The sequence below is a fragment of the Heliangelus exortis genome, chromosome 4 (assembly GCF_036169615.1).
Source record: "Heliangelus exortis chromosome 4, bHelExo1.hap1, whole genome shotgun sequence".
In the NCBI taxonomy this organism is placed as follows: Eukaryota; Metazoa; Chordata; class Aves; order Apodiformes; family Trochilidae; genus Heliangelus; species Heliangelus exortis.
The window spans coordinates 4940420-4962858 of NC_092425.1; the positions used below are offsets into that span (position 1 = coordinate 4940420).

The 22439-nt window shown below is 39.0% G+C and overlaps 1 protein-coding gene across 2 annotated transcripts; it reads right to left on the reverse strand.

Moving 5' to 3' along the window:
* Positions 1-1215: 1215 nt before the first annotated feature.
* On the reverse strand, positions 1216-22113 carry YTHDC1 (YTH N6-methyladenosine RNA binding protein C1). 2 transcript variants are annotated; one of them, XM_071742738.1, is made up of 17 exons: positions 21966-22113; positions 17904-18005; positions 16987-17315; positions 16498-16852; positions 15129-15218; positions 14595-14648; positions 13911-14005; positions 11949-12057; positions 11731-11848; positions 10613-10697; positions 8607-8773; positions 5979-6061; positions 4551-4587; positions 4419-4458; positions 4252-4314; positions 2892-3026; positions 1216-2264 (listed from the first exon to the last, which is right to left on the reverse strand). In XM_071742738.1, exons 1-17 carry the CDS (start codon positions 21991-21993, stop codon positions 2040-2042), a joined length of 2115 nt encoding a protein of 704 aa, XP_071598839.1. In that variant the 5' UTR covers positions 21994-22113; the 3' UTR covers positions 1216-2039. The 2 variants fall into 2 exon arrangements, with proteins under 2 accessions (XP_071598839.1, XP_071598840.1); XM_071742739.1 differs by lacking the exon at positions 14595-14648 and having other exon boundaries at positions 21966-22112.
* Between the last annotated feature and the right edge of the window lie 326 nt (positions 22114-22439).

The window sequence follows — 22439 nt, forward strand, 5'->3', positions numbered from 1 at the left end:
TCCTGGTCTTGATGGGATCACATGCAGGAATATCCATAGTGAATGGAAGTGGAACAGCATGAGCCTCCTAGGCACAGCTCTGTCAAGTCTTATCACAAACAGCCCTCATCAAACTCAACAAATCTGTTTGCACAAGCTGCTTATCAGCTTGATTGCCAGAAGGCCAGCAAGCCTCCCAGCATACTGTGTAGACACTGCTCAGACAAGGTTAACAAAGGACACAGGGAAAGAGGGTAGCTGGGAAAAGTTGGTCAGACAAAATGCTTTGCATTCACTTTAAGGAGGTGCTTCACCTCTGTAACTTACTCAGAGAAATCTGGCTTATCTAGTATTAAATTTTGCAAGTAAAAAAGAAAACCAACACCTCTTTCTAGAATTTGTATACAAAGCAGAGAAAGGTAACAAAGAGTAAGGGAGGTCTATGAAGCACTTCTCTGATTAGACACAGTATACTCAATACAATTTAAGCCCATTGCTAACATACATCACTTTTTTTGCTTAGCACATGTAAAAGTTACCATAGCTGTGTAGACTAAAATACACAGAACCCAAATTACTGTCAGATCTAAAAAAAACCCCCACGTCCCCACAACTGCCACACTGTGGTCAATCCTATACTGCATTTTATACCAACAGCTTCAGCTCTCAGCAGTGTGGAGTTGAAGGTCTTTAAAGCACATGATCCATTCCAGCTTTGTCACATGAGGAGTCACTGAAGGAAGGGCATGACAAAGTCCATCCAGGCAGTGCTACTCACAAGTTTGAAGAACTTGTAAACTGCTGGAGAAACTGAACAACTTCCCCTACAGATTTTACTTTCCTTTTTTCAGTTTTACCATTGGCATTTATATTAGAGCACTTCCTCTTTATGAGAAATAGTAAGTGATGCAGTAATCACTACAAATAAATGGGGAGAGTCTGGATCTTGCAGGACTCCTGGGAGACAGGTGTGGCAGGACAGCCTCTCAATAAATAAAAAAAATCATTTGATTAAGTTGAACATGTAGGGCCTTAATAACTCTGATTAGCTACAAGAGCTAAAAGCTGACAACCTCATAGTAGAAACAGAAAAGCCATTACCTTTTATTTCAGTAGCCCTGTCCTAAATTCCTAAATTTCACCTATCACAAGAAACTTTAAACTACTGAACACAAATGCTTTCCAAGAACTGCCAGAACCTATCAAGCTTAGGAGACCAAGAAACTCCATCTGAACTTATCTTTTCAATAGTTACCAATTTATTTTTATATAAAAAAAAAGTAGCAATGTAGAATACAGCAATATCTTCTGGTTCCACACACACAGGCTGTGAACATTCCAAGCAATGTGTACAATTTGGGAGGAGACTCGACAAGAGAATTGACCAAAATGTTACTGAACAATGGGAAGATTTTTTAAAAAGGTGAAAAATTAGATATCTTAATATCTATTAAGATATTAGTGTCTTCTTAATATTGCTTTCATTACTGAAGACTGAAAAAACACTTGACTTTACAGATAGGGTTAAAAAACAGGGAGGGAGGAAAAACAAAAAAAGAAAAGGCTGCTACAACACTGCCTTACAGTCAAAAAAAGTCATACTTCAATATCTGCGTACTTGATAGCAGCATTCTCCCACTGAACCATGTGAAACTACAGGAATAAAACATCAAAGCAAAAAAAAAAAAAAAAAAAAAGGCAGTTATCCATCAGTATTCAAAAACCTAGAATGAAGACACTAAGTAGATGAACACTTACTGAGAGTTAACCAGTATCTACATTCTTAGATGTTTCCCATCCTGCTCCAATAGAAACATGAAGTTGAGTGTCAGCTTTGCTTATTTTGTTTTTGGCTGATTTGAGTTTTTCCAGTTCACAGTCCCACTGCATGCTTGGAATAGAGAGGGGTCATTATAAATCCTTCTACACAATAAACTTTTAAGTAGACAGCTGAAAATAAAACGTACTACTTGTAAACACACACACAAAAAAACCAAAACAAAACAAAACAAAAAAAAAAAACCAAGCTTTGTTTCAAGTGAGCACTGCTTCCAGACAGATTATCTCCGGTACCTGCCTCTTTCACCTCTGTCTCTTTCCCTGTCACAAATCCTCTCTCTCTCCCTCTCCCTGTCACGGCCTCTGTCACGTTCTCTGTCTCTTCTGGTGTCCCTGGGACGGTCCCGTTCCCGCTCCCGGTCCCTCTCCCGGGGTCTGCTTCTCCGCCCGCTGACGACCGCTTGCGTGCGGCGCAGGAAGTCGTCTACTCTCATGTCGTAGTCGTGCTGGGATGGAAGGACACCTCTGTTTAGTCTCTTTCCCAGATTAAAATCCCCTCCCTTCTTCCCCATAAAATTAGCTCAAATTCTTGAAAAAGCCCACCATTAAAAAAAAATAATAATAAATAGTTTGCCCGGCATCCGTTAAGAACAAATTTTCATCTTCAGGACAGCACCAGTGCTTCCACCGTGCTGGAGTTCAAATGCATCCCAGCAAGAGACCTGAAAGCTAAGCAAAGCCAAAGCCAGCTAGCAAATTCCTTAATGATCTGTCCTGATTTTTGATGTGTCTGTAAAAAGTTAAAAACCACAAGCTTGCCTGCTGATAAAGTGGTTTGCTGTGCAGGAGCAATGTCACCACAAAAAGTTTCAGTGCTAGAGAGATGGAAGCACACATCTCGCTTTTTGTTCTTACACTTTTGCTCTTCTCCATCACCTGGAAGAGGGAGGCTTTTTAAAGATGCTGGAAGTCTCCAGTTAATAAAAATAACTGATCTTTCCAAGGAAAACTTAATACAGGTCTTAGAAATCCACTTTATCAATCAACACATCTCAGGTTAGACTACATCTGCTCCTCAAATTCCTGCTCTGGCCCACAGGCTCACGTTCCCCTCTGTCTCTGTGGACACTTACTACTCGTTTGTCTCTGTATCTTGCTTCGTGTGGTACAGGATGATGTCCTGAGTATGGAGGGTGAGCTTGAGGTGGAGGTGCATGGTGCTGATAGTAAGGGTGGTGTGGTGGCTGTTCCATACCTGGGTAAGGTGGCTACAAGAAAGTCAAAGACACAAAACCAAGTATTTACAGTGTCATTCCTTAGGAATATACTCCTATTTTTACATGAACAGTCTGCAAGATAAAAGGCTAGCAGATAATTCTTTTTTAAAAACAAGACCTCTCTTAGAGGTTTTCTTTCACTTCTTCAATCTGCAAGGTCTTTCTTTCCCATATCACCGAAGCATCTGTGCTTGCACTTTTTATCACAAAGGAAATGGTGGAATTGCTGGATTTTAGGGTAACTACTTGGACAGCATACTGACTGGGGAAGCAAATACAAGAACAGGACTTTCTGGAGGCTTAGCTGTGTTTGAAAAAACTTTCCTCCTTGTCTGACAAATTTGCTCACTTCCTTCAGTTACAAAAAAAAACAGAGCTGTGTTTCTGTGAAGAAAAATGAGATACCATAGTAGCACCTCTACATCTGGTGCTGCATTTTGCTCATTCACAGTACACGTGGGAGCCAAAAGACTCACCACAGTTAACCAGAATCAGGTCCCTCAGGGCAAGAACTATTAAATACTACAGATTACTTGTTATAATTACTATTTATCCTGACATGATAGCAAAACCACAGCTGTAAAAATGAACTATCAGTTAATTTCCATGTACATAGCTGTAGATACATGTGCTCATAGACACATTCATTTGACTGGGAAAAATGTGCATTTTTGTGGAGGTATTTCTGCAATACAGCAGAAGACTGATTTTTAACAGTATGCAGTATATTCTGCTACTTCCCTGCATGCCTCACTGGCCCTAATGAAGCCACTGTGCAACACCAGAACATGCCAGCCTATTCAATGAGCCACTCCAGCAAGTCCATCTCTTTGATGCATTCACTATTTGAGAGAAAGCCAATTACTATGAACATTTAGTGGAAAACAAAAATTTCATCACACCCTCTTGTGTAACCTAAAGGAGGATTCTAATGTTTATTTCTTCTGAGCTTTTAGTTTCCTGTGGGCTGAAAACAAGCCAGATTCCTGCTGCTGTAGTGCTTACTAGAATGCTGGACTACTGCCAAGAGCTAAGAAAATTACAAAATAGTTGATACTAATAATTTTTTTCCCCTTAAGTTTTACACAGTTACAGCAGAGATACATTTTAGGACAAGGGAAGAGTTGAGCTTCTATCACATATACTAGGCTCCTCTACAGGGGAATATAAAAAGCCATATTCTAGAGAGAAAAATTGAATTCAAGAAGACACAAACCATTCCTTGCCATGGTGGTGGTGGTCCCATGTTGTGGAATTCCCTCACATAGTCATTGTAGGACTAAAATGAAAGACAGCAATATTAACATTTGTGATGAGTGTTCTCTGGCAGTGCAGAAAGCTGAATATAAAAAGCTCCCCAAAAGTCTGCATGCATCAACTTACCCCATTTAAAAATACATCTCGTCGAACTCCTGAAAATCGTCTGTTGGGAATAAAAATTTGTAGAACTAAATCCAATTTATCCATATAGGCATGTTACCAGGGCATAAAATTAATAACATGAACACACCTTACCTGTCTACTTCGGGATATCTGGGATCCTTTATATACCCTGTTCAAACATCAAGCAGTATTAATTCAAAGTTACCATCTCAAGTTAACAGTTCTAAAAAACATACTGATTAGAAACTGTCCCTTCATTCTGTACCAGCTCTGAAGTTCTGTCTGCCTGCCACTACCCTCCCATTCAAAACAACTCTAAAAATGTACAACTTCTTGTAGACTGTACAGAAAAACAGTATAAAGTACTAAGAAAAAAGAGATACAGATACATCAACAGAAACCTGCACACAGGGCAAACAAATATGCAAGGGGGTATCTGTGTAAATGAAGACTTCAATTTTACTCAAACAAATTGGGAATGCCCACAGATTTCAAAGGTACTACTGTCCCTTGGCAGTCAGGACAAGGTTGTTGTTACTTATTAACAGTGTGTTGTCCAGATTAACAGATTCTGCTGACAACTCTTTAAGGACATTTTCCTACTAGGTTTTGCATATAATGTTACACAAAAAATTAAAAACAACCTAAAAAATATCTGGAAAGGCCCCACAAAGCAAAGAAATTTTACAGATTAAATTTAAATTACATTAAATTAACACTTCTGAGCTTCATTATTTTAAAAATTTTTAGTCTGTATTCTAAACAATAGTCTTGGAAAGCCAGGGAGCAGCAACAACACTTCTTTCACATCAAAGAGCACAGACTTTGCAGTCAAGATGCACAGACAAAGACAGGTTCTTAAGACCTAGAAATCTACTACTGAAATAATGGAATATGTATTCCTAATAGCAGTGAAGCAAGATTCTGTAGATTAGAAGTGAAAATTTCTTAATAATTGCATCCTGAAGAAAAATAATCTGCAATATTAACTGTGTTGTTGTTGCATACACTGATTTCTGGCGAACAACAAAATTAATTTCTCAAATTCATCATTAGACTCTCTGGTGAAATGCAGTGAACCTTCTCCTCTCCCTTTCTCAGGTCAAGCTAGTAAAAAAATTTTCTGAAAACATAACCAAATATCTACCATCATGTCTACATATGTGCTGCTAGTTAGGCCATCTCAGCTGACTATTCCAGTTGGAAATTTCTGATAAACATTTTCCTTTGACGAGCAGTGCACTGACAAGTAGGTCAAAGGAATTCTTGTGCCTCTATTAACAAAGTGCTTGGGAAGATCTCTCACAAAAATGTTTGCAGTTCTGAAGCTCTTAAAAAAGAAGGCTCAGCCTACATTAACTCTGCTCTCTCTCCCTCTCAGCAGTGAAACACTGATTGAATTCTGAGTGAGGTGGGTTAAACCAGCAGGCAGCAGTTGGGACAAGTCTCATTTTTATATTCCAGTCATAACACTGTTTTACTTTTGAAATAATGAGCATACACTAAAACAGAAAACACTTGTGAACTGGTGCACACAAATCTTCATAGTAAGATATTAACCTGGTCTTTGGTGAAACTCAGGAGGATAGTCAATCCTTGGTTTCTTTCTGCTGTTATGAATATCATAATCTTCTGGTCGACGCCTACACAAATTAGATATCAAAGATTAAACAAGGTTGCTTGGAGCATTTGTCACAGCAGAATACCTCACAGGAACAGCCTGAGCTGCCCAGGATATGAATTTAATCATTGTGAATTCCATCTGCTTCAACACGTACTACAGCTTAAAATTGGAACTCAAATAATAAGGAACAGCAGTCTGAGTAAATATGCTCCACTGTTACCTTTGGCTAAGGAGCTTTGGTAGTTAAGGAAGGAACTCCATCCAACTGTACCTCTTTGTACCACACAAAAGGTAACAAGTTTGTCAGACTTAGGCTTTAACATTACACTTTCCACATTACATTTTGAAACAACCTACTGGATAACAAAAGAATTTACAGAACTAAATACAGTGAAAATAGATGGCAAAATATATTATGACAGTCAGAAGGCACAGACATTGCTGTATTTGATAGCTATGGGGTAAAAAATTCTATAAACAGTTTATTTCCATAATAGTTATAAATAAAACTGTGCATGCTTTGTCAAATTGCTTTTTACACTGCAGCTCTTCTAACTGAGTGGGCTGATTATAGTATTTATAACTATTTCTTTTCTAAGCAATTTACCAGCAATGCATTGGTGCCTTTTACAGAAAGCTTAAAGCTTTATAATAATTAAAATAATTTGGGCTCCTTTCTATACAAACAGCTCTTTTACTGAAGGTATGTCACCTTTAAGAACTTTGCTCTCAGAGAGGGAGCTTGATTACAGATGTTACATTCCAGTTGCTGTCATGGTTTAATAAAGAACTGAAAACTGGCTGCTAATCTTGCTCCAACAAGGTACATAAATATTAATGGGACGCTCCAAAGCTAACACAACAGTGTTTCTAAACACAAACCAGCTACAAACCCATTCCATGCCCTCCACCCCCAGACCCGAGCAATAAAATTCCTTAAGACAAAAAATTAACACTTTCTTAAATCACTTAATTACTGTGCAATTTTCTCCACCAAGTAACAAGCTCACGTAGCTTTTAGTTTTATAGAGTAATTTCTCCTCCCCCTTCCCAACTTCAGTTTTTAAACCCCATCATCCCCAGTTACTCATCTTTTTAAGATAAAAGCAGATTCTTTACGATGAGCAAAAAGCCCAAAAAAACAAAGCAGTTGCATCTACAGCAAAATCAGATCAAGGAAAATAAAAGCTGGTGTAAAGAATAAACATACCGCTTTCTTGTAGTTTTGATAGTGCATTTACGACCGGTATAAAATATGATAGAAACAGTTCATATAGTAGTCCAACTACTGACTTTAAGCTGTAAGCCACATTTATAAATGGAGGCCCTGGCAGGCTTGAGAAGGTGTGGTGGTGTTATATGTATAGTTTGCAGTCCATTGCAAAACCTTCACTTGTATATACTTTATTGCACTGGAAACCTCTTAGCTTAACTTCAAAAGCCATCTTGGTGCTCAGTCCTTTAAAGCCAAAAATAGGGGGGTGCTGCCAGGTTTCCTCCTACCTACTCGTTACAGTGTCCTTTTTTTAGGCTCAAGGAAATGGGGGCTCTTGTTGGGTATCTGTACCTACCAGAGGATGTTTCCACAAAGAGGAAACTTAATCAAGGTTTCAGCCCAAACCATACATCAGTCTGTATGCAAAGTGGCTACACGGGCAAAAGGTGTTTGGCAGAAGTGCTAATATCAGTTCTTTGCAAAGACTTCTCCAATTCTGTAACAAGTTATACCCCTTTTTTTCTGGAAAATGATGTTAAGTTCATATAGCAGTGATCAATAACCATGTCGATCCTCTAAAAATACTTTTAAGTCCACAGGTACTGCCAGCATCTGGAAAGGTTGTATATACAGACACAGCAACAGCCATTCTTTTTGGTTTGTTGCCGGGTCTCCAGGGGCCACTCGATCCCTTTTGGAAAGAACCTACTGTTTTCAGTAGCTCAGCAAGATGTGTGAATTCAGTGGTTACATGTTAGAGAATATTTGGCAATGGGGTTAACACATCACGGTGACACAATTTGAAACAGTCCCAATAATGCTCCTCTTGAATATCAAAATAACTTAAAATATTTTATCCTCAAAATGAGGCGGCATCTTCTGCAAAATTCTAAGTGATCCTTATAAAAGTCCCATATTTGATAAGGCTTATCCAGAGACACACCTGAAAGAAAAGGCTTTTACAAAATATTAACACATTTTTGGCATGTAAATATTTCCTTCTCTCCATCTAGCCTCCTTGTTATCAAGCCAAGCATACCTACAGCTAGCATTAACATGTTGCATTATCTCAATAGGCGTCTAGTTTAAACTAGACAGCACTTTTAAGAGCTTTTTTTTTTTTTTTTTTTTCTGCAAAAAGCAAAGATCCCCCATTTTCCTCTTGAAAAAAAATGACAGACCGGGGAACCATGCGAAATCCTCAATGAAGCCACAAACTTGTCCATGCAGCTTGATTTGAGGATTTTCTCTCTCTTCTTTATCGCAGGGAAAGCTCTGACGAATCACATTCCTCCATCAGGTTATTCTGACACATGTGCCTATTATCAGTCCAAAGAACGTTTCTAACCTTCCCACGTCCCGGACTGGGTCTCGACGGGATGGGCGTCCTCTTGATCGGGGTTGTGAGTGCATTCTTCTCTTGTGCCTCATTTTATGAATGACTTGATACAAGTCAATACTTTCATCGGGAGGGAAGAGAAGACAAAGTTGGGTTCCGCATTCCGGCTCAATTTCCTAGAATTAGTTAGAAGTTCAGGAGTAGTTTATATAAACTGAAAAAATGAAACTCTCCCCAAATACAGTGACATCATACGGTTAAAAAAAAAAACAAAAAAACAAAAAACAAAAAACCCACAAGACTTTGAAGAGGCTTCAGCATCACTAGAGGCAGCAAAATCACTTGTGTTACCTTTCACTCTTTAGGCACTACTTAGAATTTTCATTAAACAGTCCAACACTTGGGGCAACCATATCTTCCCACAGGCCACATCACTGTTTTGCTACAAAATCAGGGGACTGTTTTTTCACCACAAAGAAAATGATCACCTATTACAGAGAGAAAAGTGACACATGTAGGGAAAAATCCATTCCAGCTTCATATACAAAGCCATGGCCTCAAAAGTGAGTTCTTCACTGTATGATTGGCAGGTCCATGAAAACATCAGGTCAATGCCTAAAACAAGCAAACCATGTGCTCAGGATCATTAGGAAAGGAACAGAAAATAAGAAAGTAATTAAACCAGACTGGAAGTCCAAGTTCCACCCATACTTTAAATACTGGGTGCAGTTCTGACATCTGCATCTCAAAAAAAAAAAAACCAAACAAAAAAAAAAGGGAGACAGTAGAAAAGCAGGGCACCAAGGGTGACTACTGAGTGCATCAATTCCTACGTGAGCAGATCAGGTCTCTCCAGCCTACAATAAAATAGGAATACGTGGGGCATAGGGGACAAGACAGGTACAATGGGAGTACCTGGCACCACACACTGGAGGAGGGAGGGACAGATATCAACTTTTTGACTTCCTCTTTTGGTGCAAGAACTTGGGGCCATCAAATGAAGCTAACAGAAGCCAGGTGCAAAACAATCAAAAAAGTGCTTCTTCGACCTGGTGACTAAAAGTCTTGTGGAATGCCTTCCCAAAGGAAGGTAAGAAACTTGGTGTACGTATCCTCAGAAGAGAGATCCAGAGTTACATAAAATGTAAATGGATAAATGACAACCACTTCAGAAAATAATACAACTTGAAAAGCAGGGAGAACAAGCATCAGATGATGCTTGTCCAGTACCTAAGAGTACAGCAGTTTTATGAAAAAAAGATGAAAGCCACATCTGAATTGCAACTCTACAATGAAGTGGACAAAACATTAGAAAACCCCTATTTCCTTGACCATTTAACAGAAACAAAGTTAAAAAATAATTAAAGGATTTCAGTTAAGTTCACACTAAATTAAAAAGGTCAAAAATATTGTTTTACTTCAGCTACCCAACAACATGAATGTGTCTATAGGCAAAATAACACAGACTCAATTTTCCACACAGCAAGGTGATCATGCAACTCCCATCTTGCCTTAAGAGAGCAGAACACATTATTTTAGTGAGGGTTGGGTTACATGATGATAGCAGCAACACAGCTGCATTCTGGTATGTACCAGACAAAGAGCCAACCCACTTAAAATCTACTTAGCAAATATTTTATAATGATAAAGTCTAGGCCCTAAGAAATACATTATGCTAAAAAAATGCAACAAAGAACCCAGCTGGAAACACCAGAACTTGATCTTAAAATCTGATGCTATATAGGTTTGCATACCATACAATGCAAGGCATATTACATTTCAAATTCAAAATATCACAAAGCATCATTATTCATACCAAGGATGAAAACAGAGTTAGCACTGTACTTCTTAACGTTTTCTTCTGCAGCAACATTAGAAATAAACAAAATGCCTTTGTCACAGTACTCTACTGTAAGTAACAACTGCTCTAAAAATATCCCAAATCTTACGTACATACAAGCTTGAAAGCAACCACTAGAAGATGTGGATTATAGGAAAAATAAAAATTAACAAACCTGTCCATCACGTCCAATCTTTACTGGCTTATGTTCATTCCAAGGATTGGTCAGGTGAGCAGACTTAGTGAACGGCAATTCACGCCTAAATATGCAAGTGGCATTATTTATAGTTTTTGCCTTTGTTTTCTTTTAAAACACATTGCAAATGCATACATCAGGACACTATATACAAAACAATCTTGTTATGCCTTGCACTGCTAGGTCTCCAAATGAATGTGTTACCTATTAAGTATTAATAATTGAAGATTCTGCTTCCATTTATTCCATATTAACCAGTATAATCCATACTATGACAGCCTATCTTATTACAGATATTTTTTTAGGTCTTCATACAACACTGAGATTGTGCTTGCTTATTATCTCACTATTGAAATACAGTGACCAGTCTCTACGTGAAGTTGCAAATCATGGTACCTACTGAAACAAATGCTTGAGCATCTTATGAAGCTAAAACCTCTCTGAGCTAGAGGTGGCACTCAGAAATTCCAGATGATCTTTATGACAGAAATTTTTCTCTAAATTCAAGTCTCATCTTCCCTGTATTAGTCTTTCCAGCAGCCCAAATTGCATGTACAACCATGCAGTGTATCTCAATGGAATGATACAGCTCTTTTTGTTAAGAGAGGTTTAAAATCTTTTCTGTAAGACATACTCAGTTAAATCCATGACCCCTACATTATGCAAAATTATCTGTACTGTTTCATATGATATTTTAGAGCAGTAGCATTTTGTTTAGTCAAATAACATACCAAGATGTCAGACAAAGAGCAGTATTTCTTTAGATGATTTTCTTCCCTTTTACTGAAAAAAAGTTGCTTTTACTGAAAGACTTCAGAATACAGTTTTCTGGTTTCAGTGCAAGACACCACTGAAAGAACACAATAAAGTGCTTAAAATCTCTAAATTTCTGTCAACATTAAAAAAAATGCTTTCTACAGTGCATGTCAGGTACAGACCTGAGTCCCACACTCAGTAACATGGAGGCATGGTCTGGGGACATTAGAGGACAGATCTCTGGTTGAATCCAATTTTCAAAAGAATGTTGTCAGTAACACACAGAAATGGTATTATAATGCCTCATTAATAAACAGCAACCTACATGAACAATCATTTACCTGCAAATCCAGTCAATTTTAAAGACACCTCCCAACATTTTCGCATTCATTCCTGCAGGTAGCACCCAGTGTATAGGTGATCCTCCATGATGGGATTCTGAAGACAGCCTTGCAAATCCTAAAGAATTCCACATGAATTGTAACAAAGACACAACAGAAAACCTATTGCAGGTAAAACTCACTTTCACTTACCTTGGTAATAGCTCACTTTCCCTTACCTTGGAATTTGCCACTCTCTCTTACAGAAAATATCAAAATAACACTCCTTGCTGATCTAAACGCAGCATTGAGCTTCTTTTCATTCACTGGAAGTGTTGACCATACTCCCTAAAACAAAACAAACCCAACCCCATCCCACCACCAAAATGTAAGAGTTCATCTCAAGTGATTAACTAAGAGAAGCATAGAGTGGAGATAAAGAAAACAAGACCAAACTAGTACTCTGATACAAGATAACAAAGATATTGCCAAGTTCTATTCCTTCAGAAAATATTTTTAGCCTGTCCCACAGTAAAACTGAAATACTGGCTTTTAAATCTTTTTTGAACACTGTAGATAAATTTAGACAACCTGCAAGGTTTAATTTGTAATTCTAATGATGGATAGAAGTATGAAAATCTTTGCCCTTAGTATTTTTAATGTAAGCTCTAAATGACTTTGGGGTCATGTATTTTTATAATACACACAAGTTGTAACAGAAGAGCAACATATACACTGCAAGATGAGAATGCAGACTTCAGTAATTTTCTTAGTATGACAGATTTGTTTGGGATAGCTTGCAGACACTGAAACTCTCACTGAAAGGTCAGAAAGATGACAAAACTCCAGAACAACATTTTGAATTGCTAAGACAACAAAACTGTTCAGCCTCCCACACCTTCACCTTCTAATTCTTACCTTTTCCCTTTCACCAGCTACTGTGTAGCCATGCACAAAAAAAACCCAAAATGTTTTAAGGTATCAACTGAGCTGAGCTATAAACATGAGCCTGCTGTGCCAATTTTCAGTGAGATCAACTGCTCAATCTTTTCTCTGGGCAAACTCAGAGAAGCTTATTCTAGTTTAGTATCATCAAACTTCAGCTTCAGAATATGATCTAGAATCTACCAGAAGAAATGATCTTCAATAAAAAAGGAAGGGGAAGAAATGTTCTCACGTCCTACTCTATGCTCAGATTAGTGCTTGCTTGACTGACAATTCATGAGAGTCAGAGAACTATTTTTTGGTTTTACCAACTTCCAGTCAAATTCATGTTGCATTAGGCTGCTTGTGAAGCACTTCTGTAAATAACTTACTACACTGGGCACCATAAAAGCCAGCTTCATGTCATGCAATGGTAAAGCACTGATGTCTACAGACTGAGTGACAAGGCATCCACTCCAAGAACTTTACACTCTGGAATACTGTTGCAGCTCCAAGTGTGGAGAAGGCAGAGATAGGATATGCTCCTCTAAAGGCTTAAAGCAAACACCAGTGAGAATGGTGTTTTCTGCACAATGATCCCAAGCTGGGATCAAACTTGTCCAGGAACTTTAAGATTAAATCAATCGTTTTAATGCTAATTTATTTTAGAAAATCTCCATTAACAGCATCATGTATTCTGTGTAACACCAAAGTAGCTATTTTCTCTACAAGCTGTTCCAAATAACACATGCAAAACCAAAACCCATAGTGTGGCCTAGTAACATTCATTCCTCAGCAGCTCAAATCCAATGCACTGGATTCCCTCCCAAGAACTCCCTTAGTACCAGCACTGCCAGGCACACATTTCTGCAATATGGTTTCAGATCCCTGAATTAACTGAAAAAGAAATTACTTTTATAGCTTTAGATGAAAGGCAAAACAATCTTCTGAATGTCTTCACAGTACAGCAACCTGAACACAGGATGAAGAAAGGGAGAAAATACTATTGCAGCATTTCCAATGAAGGCTGGCTTAGGACATTATTAAACAGACTCCGAGGCCCCTTTTTAACCCTACTCTTATAAAAATAAATGACTGGTGGTATAAATATTTTTCTAGGTTAGAGTAGAAGCATTATAGCTACCCCCAAAGAATCCAGGACAGGACTCATCCTTACCTCTATCAAGATCTGAGTGGGAAAGAGAAGAATGCATCTATGTGCTTTCCTCTATTATGGTAGGAGTGTTTGCAACCAGTTTGAAGAAAATTCCACATACCTTTGCTTTAGCAAGTGATACATTTTCGTGGTTGTTACTCTTGATGAGAAAGAATCTTGCATCTTGAAGAATGTATTTAAGTTTACTTGTTTGGTCTGAAAAAACAAATTGTCAAATCAGCCGAACTGTAAATATTTACAGTGTAAATAATGTTGCTTTGAGACTAGATACTTATTTGCTTCAAAATACACTGTAACCCACCCAGTTGCTACATCTGTGCATTGCAACCTGAAGTCTAAGCTGTAGAGCACAAAATGCCAAAGGAAACCAAATCAAAACTAAAACTTATATTCAGGTAAAGAAAAAAATCAAATAAAATCAGCATGATTCAGTGATGTTCCGATATACAGGATTTATTTCCTTGCTTAAGAATCTTCAGATAAATACTGGATAACATTTATATAAGCATGAGCTGTCCAACAGAAAAGGCTGAAATGTTCCTCTTTTCAGATGCAAGCACTTTATTTTTTTGCTCTGCTGACTCTGCAAGGAGCAATGTGACTGAACTTTCTGCACATTGCTTTCAACACATGCAAAAGTAGCTCAAGGTTCACTTGTTATGCTCCGAGAAATTGTGTGCTCAAAGTGATTTATATCGGAACATTACTACTTGCAGGTAATTTAGTGAACAGAGACAATGGTTTGCTAGGGGGCATGCATTAAAAATTCAAATTTAAATGATACCTTTTTGGACAGCACGAACGGAAGATGATAATTTCTCATGCTTCTTTTCTGAACCTGTGTTTAGCCAAAGTACATTTGTTCAGATTGAGCCTTAATAGAGATAATAAACAATTTCTACAGCCTTGTCACATACAATTTTCATTCATGACAAATTCTGCTTTCTGGCGCGCACCCACACACACAAAAAATGAAGTCAATGTGCACCAGTGTTTTGTTTCGTTTGTTTTCTTTTTTGGGTTGTTTAGGTTTGTTTTTTTTAAATGGTATTTGGACAATTTCCTACTCAGAAAACTAGTCACTGAATCATCATCTTCCAAGGAAATAAATAATAAAAAAAAAAAAGTGAAAATTCCACTTAAGCAACAGAGTAGCATTAAAGTAACAAGAAAGCCTACCTCCCCCCAAAGGTATCAACACACAACATGCCAGAAGTCAATACCAAATTATACAAAGCTACATACCCCATAAATCTCTACAGCCAGTTATATTTATTTTAGATTACACATTAAGACAAGCAATAAAAGGAAAGAATACCTGCATACGATTCTGATGCAGAACTTCCACTTCTGTCAAAAACAATTGGAGAGATACCTCTGGCTCTCTTCCTCTCCTTCTTCTTCTCATCTAAAAAAACCATCCCATAATAAATACAAGCATTACTTTACCCATCAAGTTAACCTTCAAAATTGAGGTAAAAAGTACTGAGATAGGAAATTAACACCTATACTAGTGAAGTTAGCATTTGGCTGTGTTTGCTGCCCCAAAAACATCACTCCCAAAAGAAGCAAATGCAAGTTACTCAAGCTTTTCATTCACAAAGGCAGACAAGTGCCACAAATTTAGTAATTCTGTGCAAAGTTTAGAGACAGAATTTATCTCCTGGATGTTACAGTAAGGGTGGGTTAGGCTGTTCCCTCCAGCCTTCAGCCAAATTTGTAATATAAAGCACGAACTGTGCTGCATTAGTGATGCAGGCTCATTCACTCAGAACTGAACAAAATGACACGACGTATGAAAACAAAACACTGTGGCACACAGGCAATTATTTTCACTCTTAAAAGCATTAAGTTATACTGCAGAATTTTTTAGAACAGTTATTACAGCTCCACTTGTCTTTAGGTTACACCTTTCTGTTCTTTAATCCCAAACAGCTGAGCTGAGCCAAAAAAGGCATTATGTTAAGCAGGATGACCACCTACAGAGACTTCAGACAAGGAAGATACACAAGAGGGATCTTAACAGGATTGCATGTGGTTTTCATAAAAAGAAAAAAAAAACACACAAAAAAACCCCAACACAAAACAAACAAACCAACCCCCCCCAGCAACCAAAATCCAAAACTGAAAGTATTTGTGTCATTAACACTTCACATCTAAAAGTTAGGACTGGTTATAATATACAACTGCAAAGCATTTGTTTTTATTTTCTGCTTAAAGATTTCGGAGTTTGCCCTAATAGAAATTTAGGTTCAGGCTTCCTACACTGAAGCCAACCACTATTTTATCTTCCCCTTGGAAGACTGTGTTTTAATACACCATCATGCATGCTTGCTCAACTAGATGAATACAGAACAGCTCAAAGCCAACTTAAAATGAGCTGTATGGAAAACTCAGCCATTTCATATCTCAAAAAATACTAATCCCAATGTTTTGAAGTACTGAACAGGAAGGTCAAAGCAATCTAGAACACTATGAATAGCCAGTATGGCTATCCTGATATATCCTGATATTCAGAGGTTTTGGTATAAGGAAATGTCACCTTCCAGTATATTTTTTTTTGCCTATGGTATTTCATAATTAATAGCTTACTGACTTGTGCTTACTTTTGACATGGTTAAGAAGTGGTTATTTTTAAAGCAGCCAAACTTTCAATCACAATGTACTTCAGCTTATATGTTACCTACCTGAAGCATCTGAACCAGACCCAGATCTGACTGACCCATCAGTGAAAGAGGCAGATTCAGAATCAGAATCGCTGGCTTCACTTCGTGTGTCATAGTCATTTCCTTCCTTCTGATCTCTCTCATCCTGTTCATACTCTTCTTCATCTTCCTCCCCATCTTCTTCCACTTCTTCGTCCTCCTCACCTTCATCATCCTCCTCTTCTTCCATTCCTTCCTCCTCATTCTCTGTATTGCCTTGTTCAGAGGAACCACTACTGCCAGTCTCATGATCTGAACAGTACTCCTCAGAGTTCACCTCTTCTTTAGAAGAATGGCTGGATCTGCTTGGTCTTCTGTCCACATCATGCCTGATTCTCTGATGTTTAAAGAAAAAGCGAATCAGCAGTCATAAAACATTGGCAAGAGGCACACACAGAGTCTTAAGAGAATGTGCCTTATAAAAGTCTCATATAATTGCTTTACTTATAAAGCAGTGAGAATATTTAATACCTCTGAACCATCAGGTGTAGAAGACTTTGCCCTTCTGTCAATCTCTCTCTTCCTCATGCAAGTTTTTTCTGCTTGTCCTTTGTAAGGTTCCCTGGAACCACTCGACATGCGTGTCCTTCGATCACCATCCGGACGCTTGTTTCTGTCAGACCTCTGATACTCCTCATTCTTGTACTCTGATACTGCTTTTCCTTTTGTACTCACTATTCTCTTGTTATTGCTAACTGATGAGCTAGGAGGCTTTGGCATCATCTGCCTTGAAGAATGCACAGAAGGTTTCTGTCTCTTGCTTTCAGCGTTTTCCATCCTGTCAGTTCTTCTTTTTGATCCTTAAATGGAAAAGAGCTCGGTGTTAACTGTTTATCAAACTAAAAACCCTGCCCTATGTTTTGTATGCAAGTGGCTCCCCTCTTGCAGTCACAGATAACATTTCCCAGCGGCAGGCTTTGCAACAACAGGCAAAACTGCTTGTAAGAATAGCTCGTGTTCTAAAACATGTATTTTACTTCTAAAAAAGCACTGTTTTAGGCTTTGGCAGGCATTTTCTGGATTTTATAAATGGGGATGCTGCATTAAATGCTTATGGGATTGGCCTAAATCCAAATAATGAACTGAGCTGGAACTGGACTTGGGGATTCCCCTGCTCCATTTCCATACCACTTCTAAAACCAAAAAGGACAGTTACTTTCTAACAGAAAATAAACCCATCAGCCAGCAATTGCTTTTAAAAATTAAAAGGAAACATAGTTAACTGTTCACATGAGAAAAAGCAAATGTCTGTGAAATAAAGACTTTTGGAACCCTCGCTCTTCAAATCAGGTTATGAGAGCAGCTACTTCAAAGACTTTAAACGTAATAAGAAAGACAGTTTTTACCATTCACGTTCCCCCAGGACATTCACTACCAAAGTCACCTACCCTTCTTCTCACTTTTATCTTGCTCACTGTCAGGATTATACAACTCATCATCTTGGTCAGGAGCATCAGTCAAAATGTCATCCAGAACATTGAGTTCACCATCTGAAAACAAACAAATAAGAAAGCTAAAAACAACTATTACAAGTCTGGATATGTAAAATTCAGCAGAACTGGTTATTTATAAACAAGAACATTTTTTTAGGGTTACAGAGCTGCTACAAGGCAAAAAATGATGTCTTCTTGATTTATTTCCACAATTTCCATTGGAAGGATCAAGCAAAGGCAATAAAGGAATTAAAACACATCACAGGATGCATTTGGGCCTCTGAATAAGGTCCAACTTGGCTCCTCATGTCGCACAAGCTTTGCAGGACAGCTGACCTACAAAAGAAAGCTTCCCAAAAAAAGCCTGTACACAATTTGAGAAAAAGGAGACTGGGAGATAGTTGGAGTGTTAAGCAAAGAGCAGGGATCTCTCTCCTCCAAATTCTAAATAACTATATTATAGTTCTTCACCCCACATTAACTCCTCTGCCTGTTATTTTGGTGTTGTTGCTGTGCAAGGCAAGTGAGTTTTGTGGTTCACCTAGAAGCACTAAAAATGCAACAGGGCAAGTTAACAAGAACATAAACTAGATCACCCAGCTGAAGAAGGGGGAAGTGGCAGTTATGAACTTACTAACCAATTCTGATCTTCTCTGAAAAAACCCTCTACAATTAATTAATCTTGATCAAAAGGGCAAAAGTTTCAGAAAATTGAAGCTACAAGCATTTATGACCACACAGCTTAGAATTTGTCACTGTTTCTGACTCTGTTCCACTTCGCCTGAAGCCAAAAGGGATACAGAGTGATTCTGGCAGAAGCATGATTCAACAGTTTTAAGACACTATATTCCAAGCACTTTTAAAAAGTAAAAGTGAACCAAGCATAAGCATGCAAAGAAAAAAATAATAGAAAAAGATATTAACTTTGGAACGTTGCATTTTTTTTCCAGGAAGACTCTGAAATTCAAAACTCTTTCTGTTTCATATTATTGTGACTGATTTTATGTCTTTAGAAAATGGAAAGCAGAGCAAATTCAAAGGATTCAGCTAGCTGATGGTAACTACAGAAGACATAGTGTACAACATTATGAAGTAGCAGGTAAGGACCCCTGTACTGAAGGACATCCAGGTAAGGCAGCAAAGTCCTTCAGAGTCTGGCAACCTATCTCAAAATCTGTAGCTGCACCACAAAAAAGGTTTTGCAGCTCAGCTTGGTATTAAAAAAAACCAAACAACACACAACCCACACCAGAAAAATTAGTATTATAATTTTATCTCTACATATACTACAGGATCTAAAGGTCAGTATGTGTGCTAGCTTTCCTGCTGGTATTTCTTCCACATTTTCTGCTTTAGGTGAACACAGAAGTGGTTCCTGAATGCACAACTAATGTAGCTGATTCAAAGGAATCTGTGAAGAGAGAGGTGGATCAAACCCTTTGCTGCCAGGTTACAGTGAGAGGGCATTTAAATCTAACATGAAGCTGCACTGTAATTCCCTTGAGAGCAGCCCTTTGTGTTTGTAGATACCTATACATCCACAGCAAATACTCTTGCTGTTACTGATGAGATACAGAAGCCTGATTCATGGCTGTGCAACTGCTAAACATGCAATTTCCTGTCTTGCATTCTGCTTCCCCTTGGAGGACAAGGCAAGTTCAGAAGACAACGTTTTGTTACTGGACACTAAAGAAAAAAAATGCACTAGGATTAGAATCTTAAGCATAGCATCCATCTCAGATCATGCATATTGAACCTTAGTTTTGCTTCCTTTCTGGTGAGGCAATTGCATCCTTGAGTAAACTACATTTAATTCAGCTACTGCAGTAGCCTTCCAGAGTGCTGAGATTCCCACATCAGCTGATTCAGAAATAAATGAGAAGGAAAATTTAATGAAATAAGCGAGACTGACACATGCTCTCTAACAAATCCCTTCTGGGCTAGGCAGGCCTGATTTAAATTTGGAACCTTAAATAAGTACACAAAAACAGGAAGAGGATGAGTTCCTCCCCATCACTTTCTGTAGTTACATCTGTCCAATGCATTTTAAAATAAATTCCCAGGCTTACTGTATCACCAGCAGCCTGGTGATACAAAAAGGGCAATATTAACATCCCTCACTTGCATTGGGTATACTGCTCAAGTGACTTCCACAACATGACTCCTCTCACTGAACTGCTAATATTCAGTCTGATGAGCTAAGTTGTCTCAGATACTCAAGGAAGCATCAAAAAAGCACAAAAAAAAAAAAAAGAAAACCAGTAGAGGACATATTTCTTACAGTTCACCGCTACTGAAAGGAGAAGGTCCAAATGACTCCTTTTCATTACAAACACTCCCAATTGGACTCTTCTGTAACTCTTCTGGACTCTTGTTGTAAACAAACAGAACTCATCTAACAGTAACAAAGTACCTCGGAGAGGCCATTTTTCCTAACACTGCAGTAGAAATAAGTTACAAACAAATGTGCATATTTGCTACTCGGTCAGATTAATCCCTTTCAGAAAATTAGAAGCAAGTTAAAATCAGAAACATAAAAATATTTCTTGTCTGCTACTCATTACTTCACCAGTGTCAGCAATTAAAAAACCAACAAAAAAAAAAACAACAAAAACCAACAAAAAACAAACTTAAAAGATTAAAAAATATCATGACGCCCATCTGGATAAATCAATATATTGGTAGATATTTATAGATAACAACACTAAACATTTCAATACTCATCCAGAGTGGCAGCACACATATGTTTCAATGCCATCTCATCCTTTCCCACTACTCTTGCAATAATACTGTTGAGAATCAAGCTCCAGAAATAATTCTACCCATCAGTTCTAACAAAATCTACTCGGAATTTTCCACATTATCTAATTTCACAATAAATAGCAGAGACAGGAAGCTTTCATCACTCAGAAGAAGTCATTTCATGGACACTTATCCTGCAAGAAATTTAAACATGAAATGTATTCCACAGAAATCCAAACTAATGTCAGCCCCACCACAACACCACAGTGATCCTTTACATTTTTTATAATACAGTTACTACCTGCACTGACCAAACAGCAATCTTCTACATCTAAAATTGGCTTTTACCTCCTAAATGGACTACTTTGAGAAGGCTGACACATATTACCTCATAGACAACGTGTGGAACACTCTAACTTCCACGTAGGATGACAGGCAGTTTTTAGAGTGGTGAAAATACATTACCCTGGAAACGTTCAATTCAAACTTATGTGCCCTCAGAAAGCATAACCGACTGCAAGCAGCCGAGTGAAAATCACCAAAATAATACCTGAACGTCAGCCACCTCTTGCTAAGGGAACTGTGCCTCTCGGCAAAAAAAATCGTGCAAAAAATACGGCTACATATCCAAACAATAAAGTGTGTGTGTATATATATATATATTCTTTTTTTTTTTTAAAAAAAAAACAAACAAAACCCCAAAACACACAGACAAGAAAAGGAGCAAACCCCCCAAACAAAACAACACACGCAAAAAAAACAAGTCACCAGCACCCTCCCCCCAAAAACAAACCAACAAGCAAAAAAGCCCCCCCCCCGCCAAAAAAAACCAACAAAAACCCCAAACAAAACACACACTTCCTGAGAGCAGATAACCAGCAATAACTCACTGCCAATAACACGAAACTTCTGGCCCTCTAACTTCTTCCTTCTCCTGATGCTCAAGTCACCTTGCCCTGAGCCCTCAGCTGTCGGGACACTGCATTATGGCACGGTGCCCCTATCACCTACGGCACGCCAGCACACACACGGGGGGGGGGGGGTCTTTTCCCACACGCCAAGTCTAAAGCCTACAAAAATCATCCTGGAAGAGAGCCTCCCGTCCCCGCTGTCCCTCCGCTCTCCTAACGGAGGGCTCCAGGGTGAAGGCCCAGCGACAGCAAGCAAGCGGGCCTCGGGGAAGGGGAACGGCTCGGAGAAGAAGGGCTCCTCCCTCCGGAGCCATAAGCCGTCCCCGGAGCCTCGCTATTGCACCCCAGCCGTACCCCCGGGTACCTTTTTCCTCCCGGCTATCAGCCGCCATCCCGCCGCCGCTGCTGGGACGCGTCGAACGCCTAAGATGGAGGCTCCCTCTTCCCTCACGTAATGCTTCCTCCTTCCCAGCATGCAACGCTTTGTTTACGCTCCTCGCGTCACAGGGCGCCGCGTGAGGGTGGGCGGGGCGAGTGCGTGAAACGGTCCCGCGTGTTGCGGGGGTGGGGGGTGATGTGTCATGCCCGTTGGCGGTGCAGGAGTTCGGTGCCTCCGTCAGAGCACCCACGGGGACTGCGTGTTCTCTGCGGGAGAGTGTCCGTGGGGAAGAGTGTCCGTGGGGAAGAGTGTCCGTGGAGAAGAATGTCCATGGGGAAGCATGGCTGTGGGGAAACGTGGCTATGGGGAAGAGTGTGGAAGAGCGGCCGTGGGGAAGCGTGGCTTTGTGGAAGAGTGGCCGTGGGGTAACAGTCTGGGTGGGAGCGTCTGTGGGGTAGT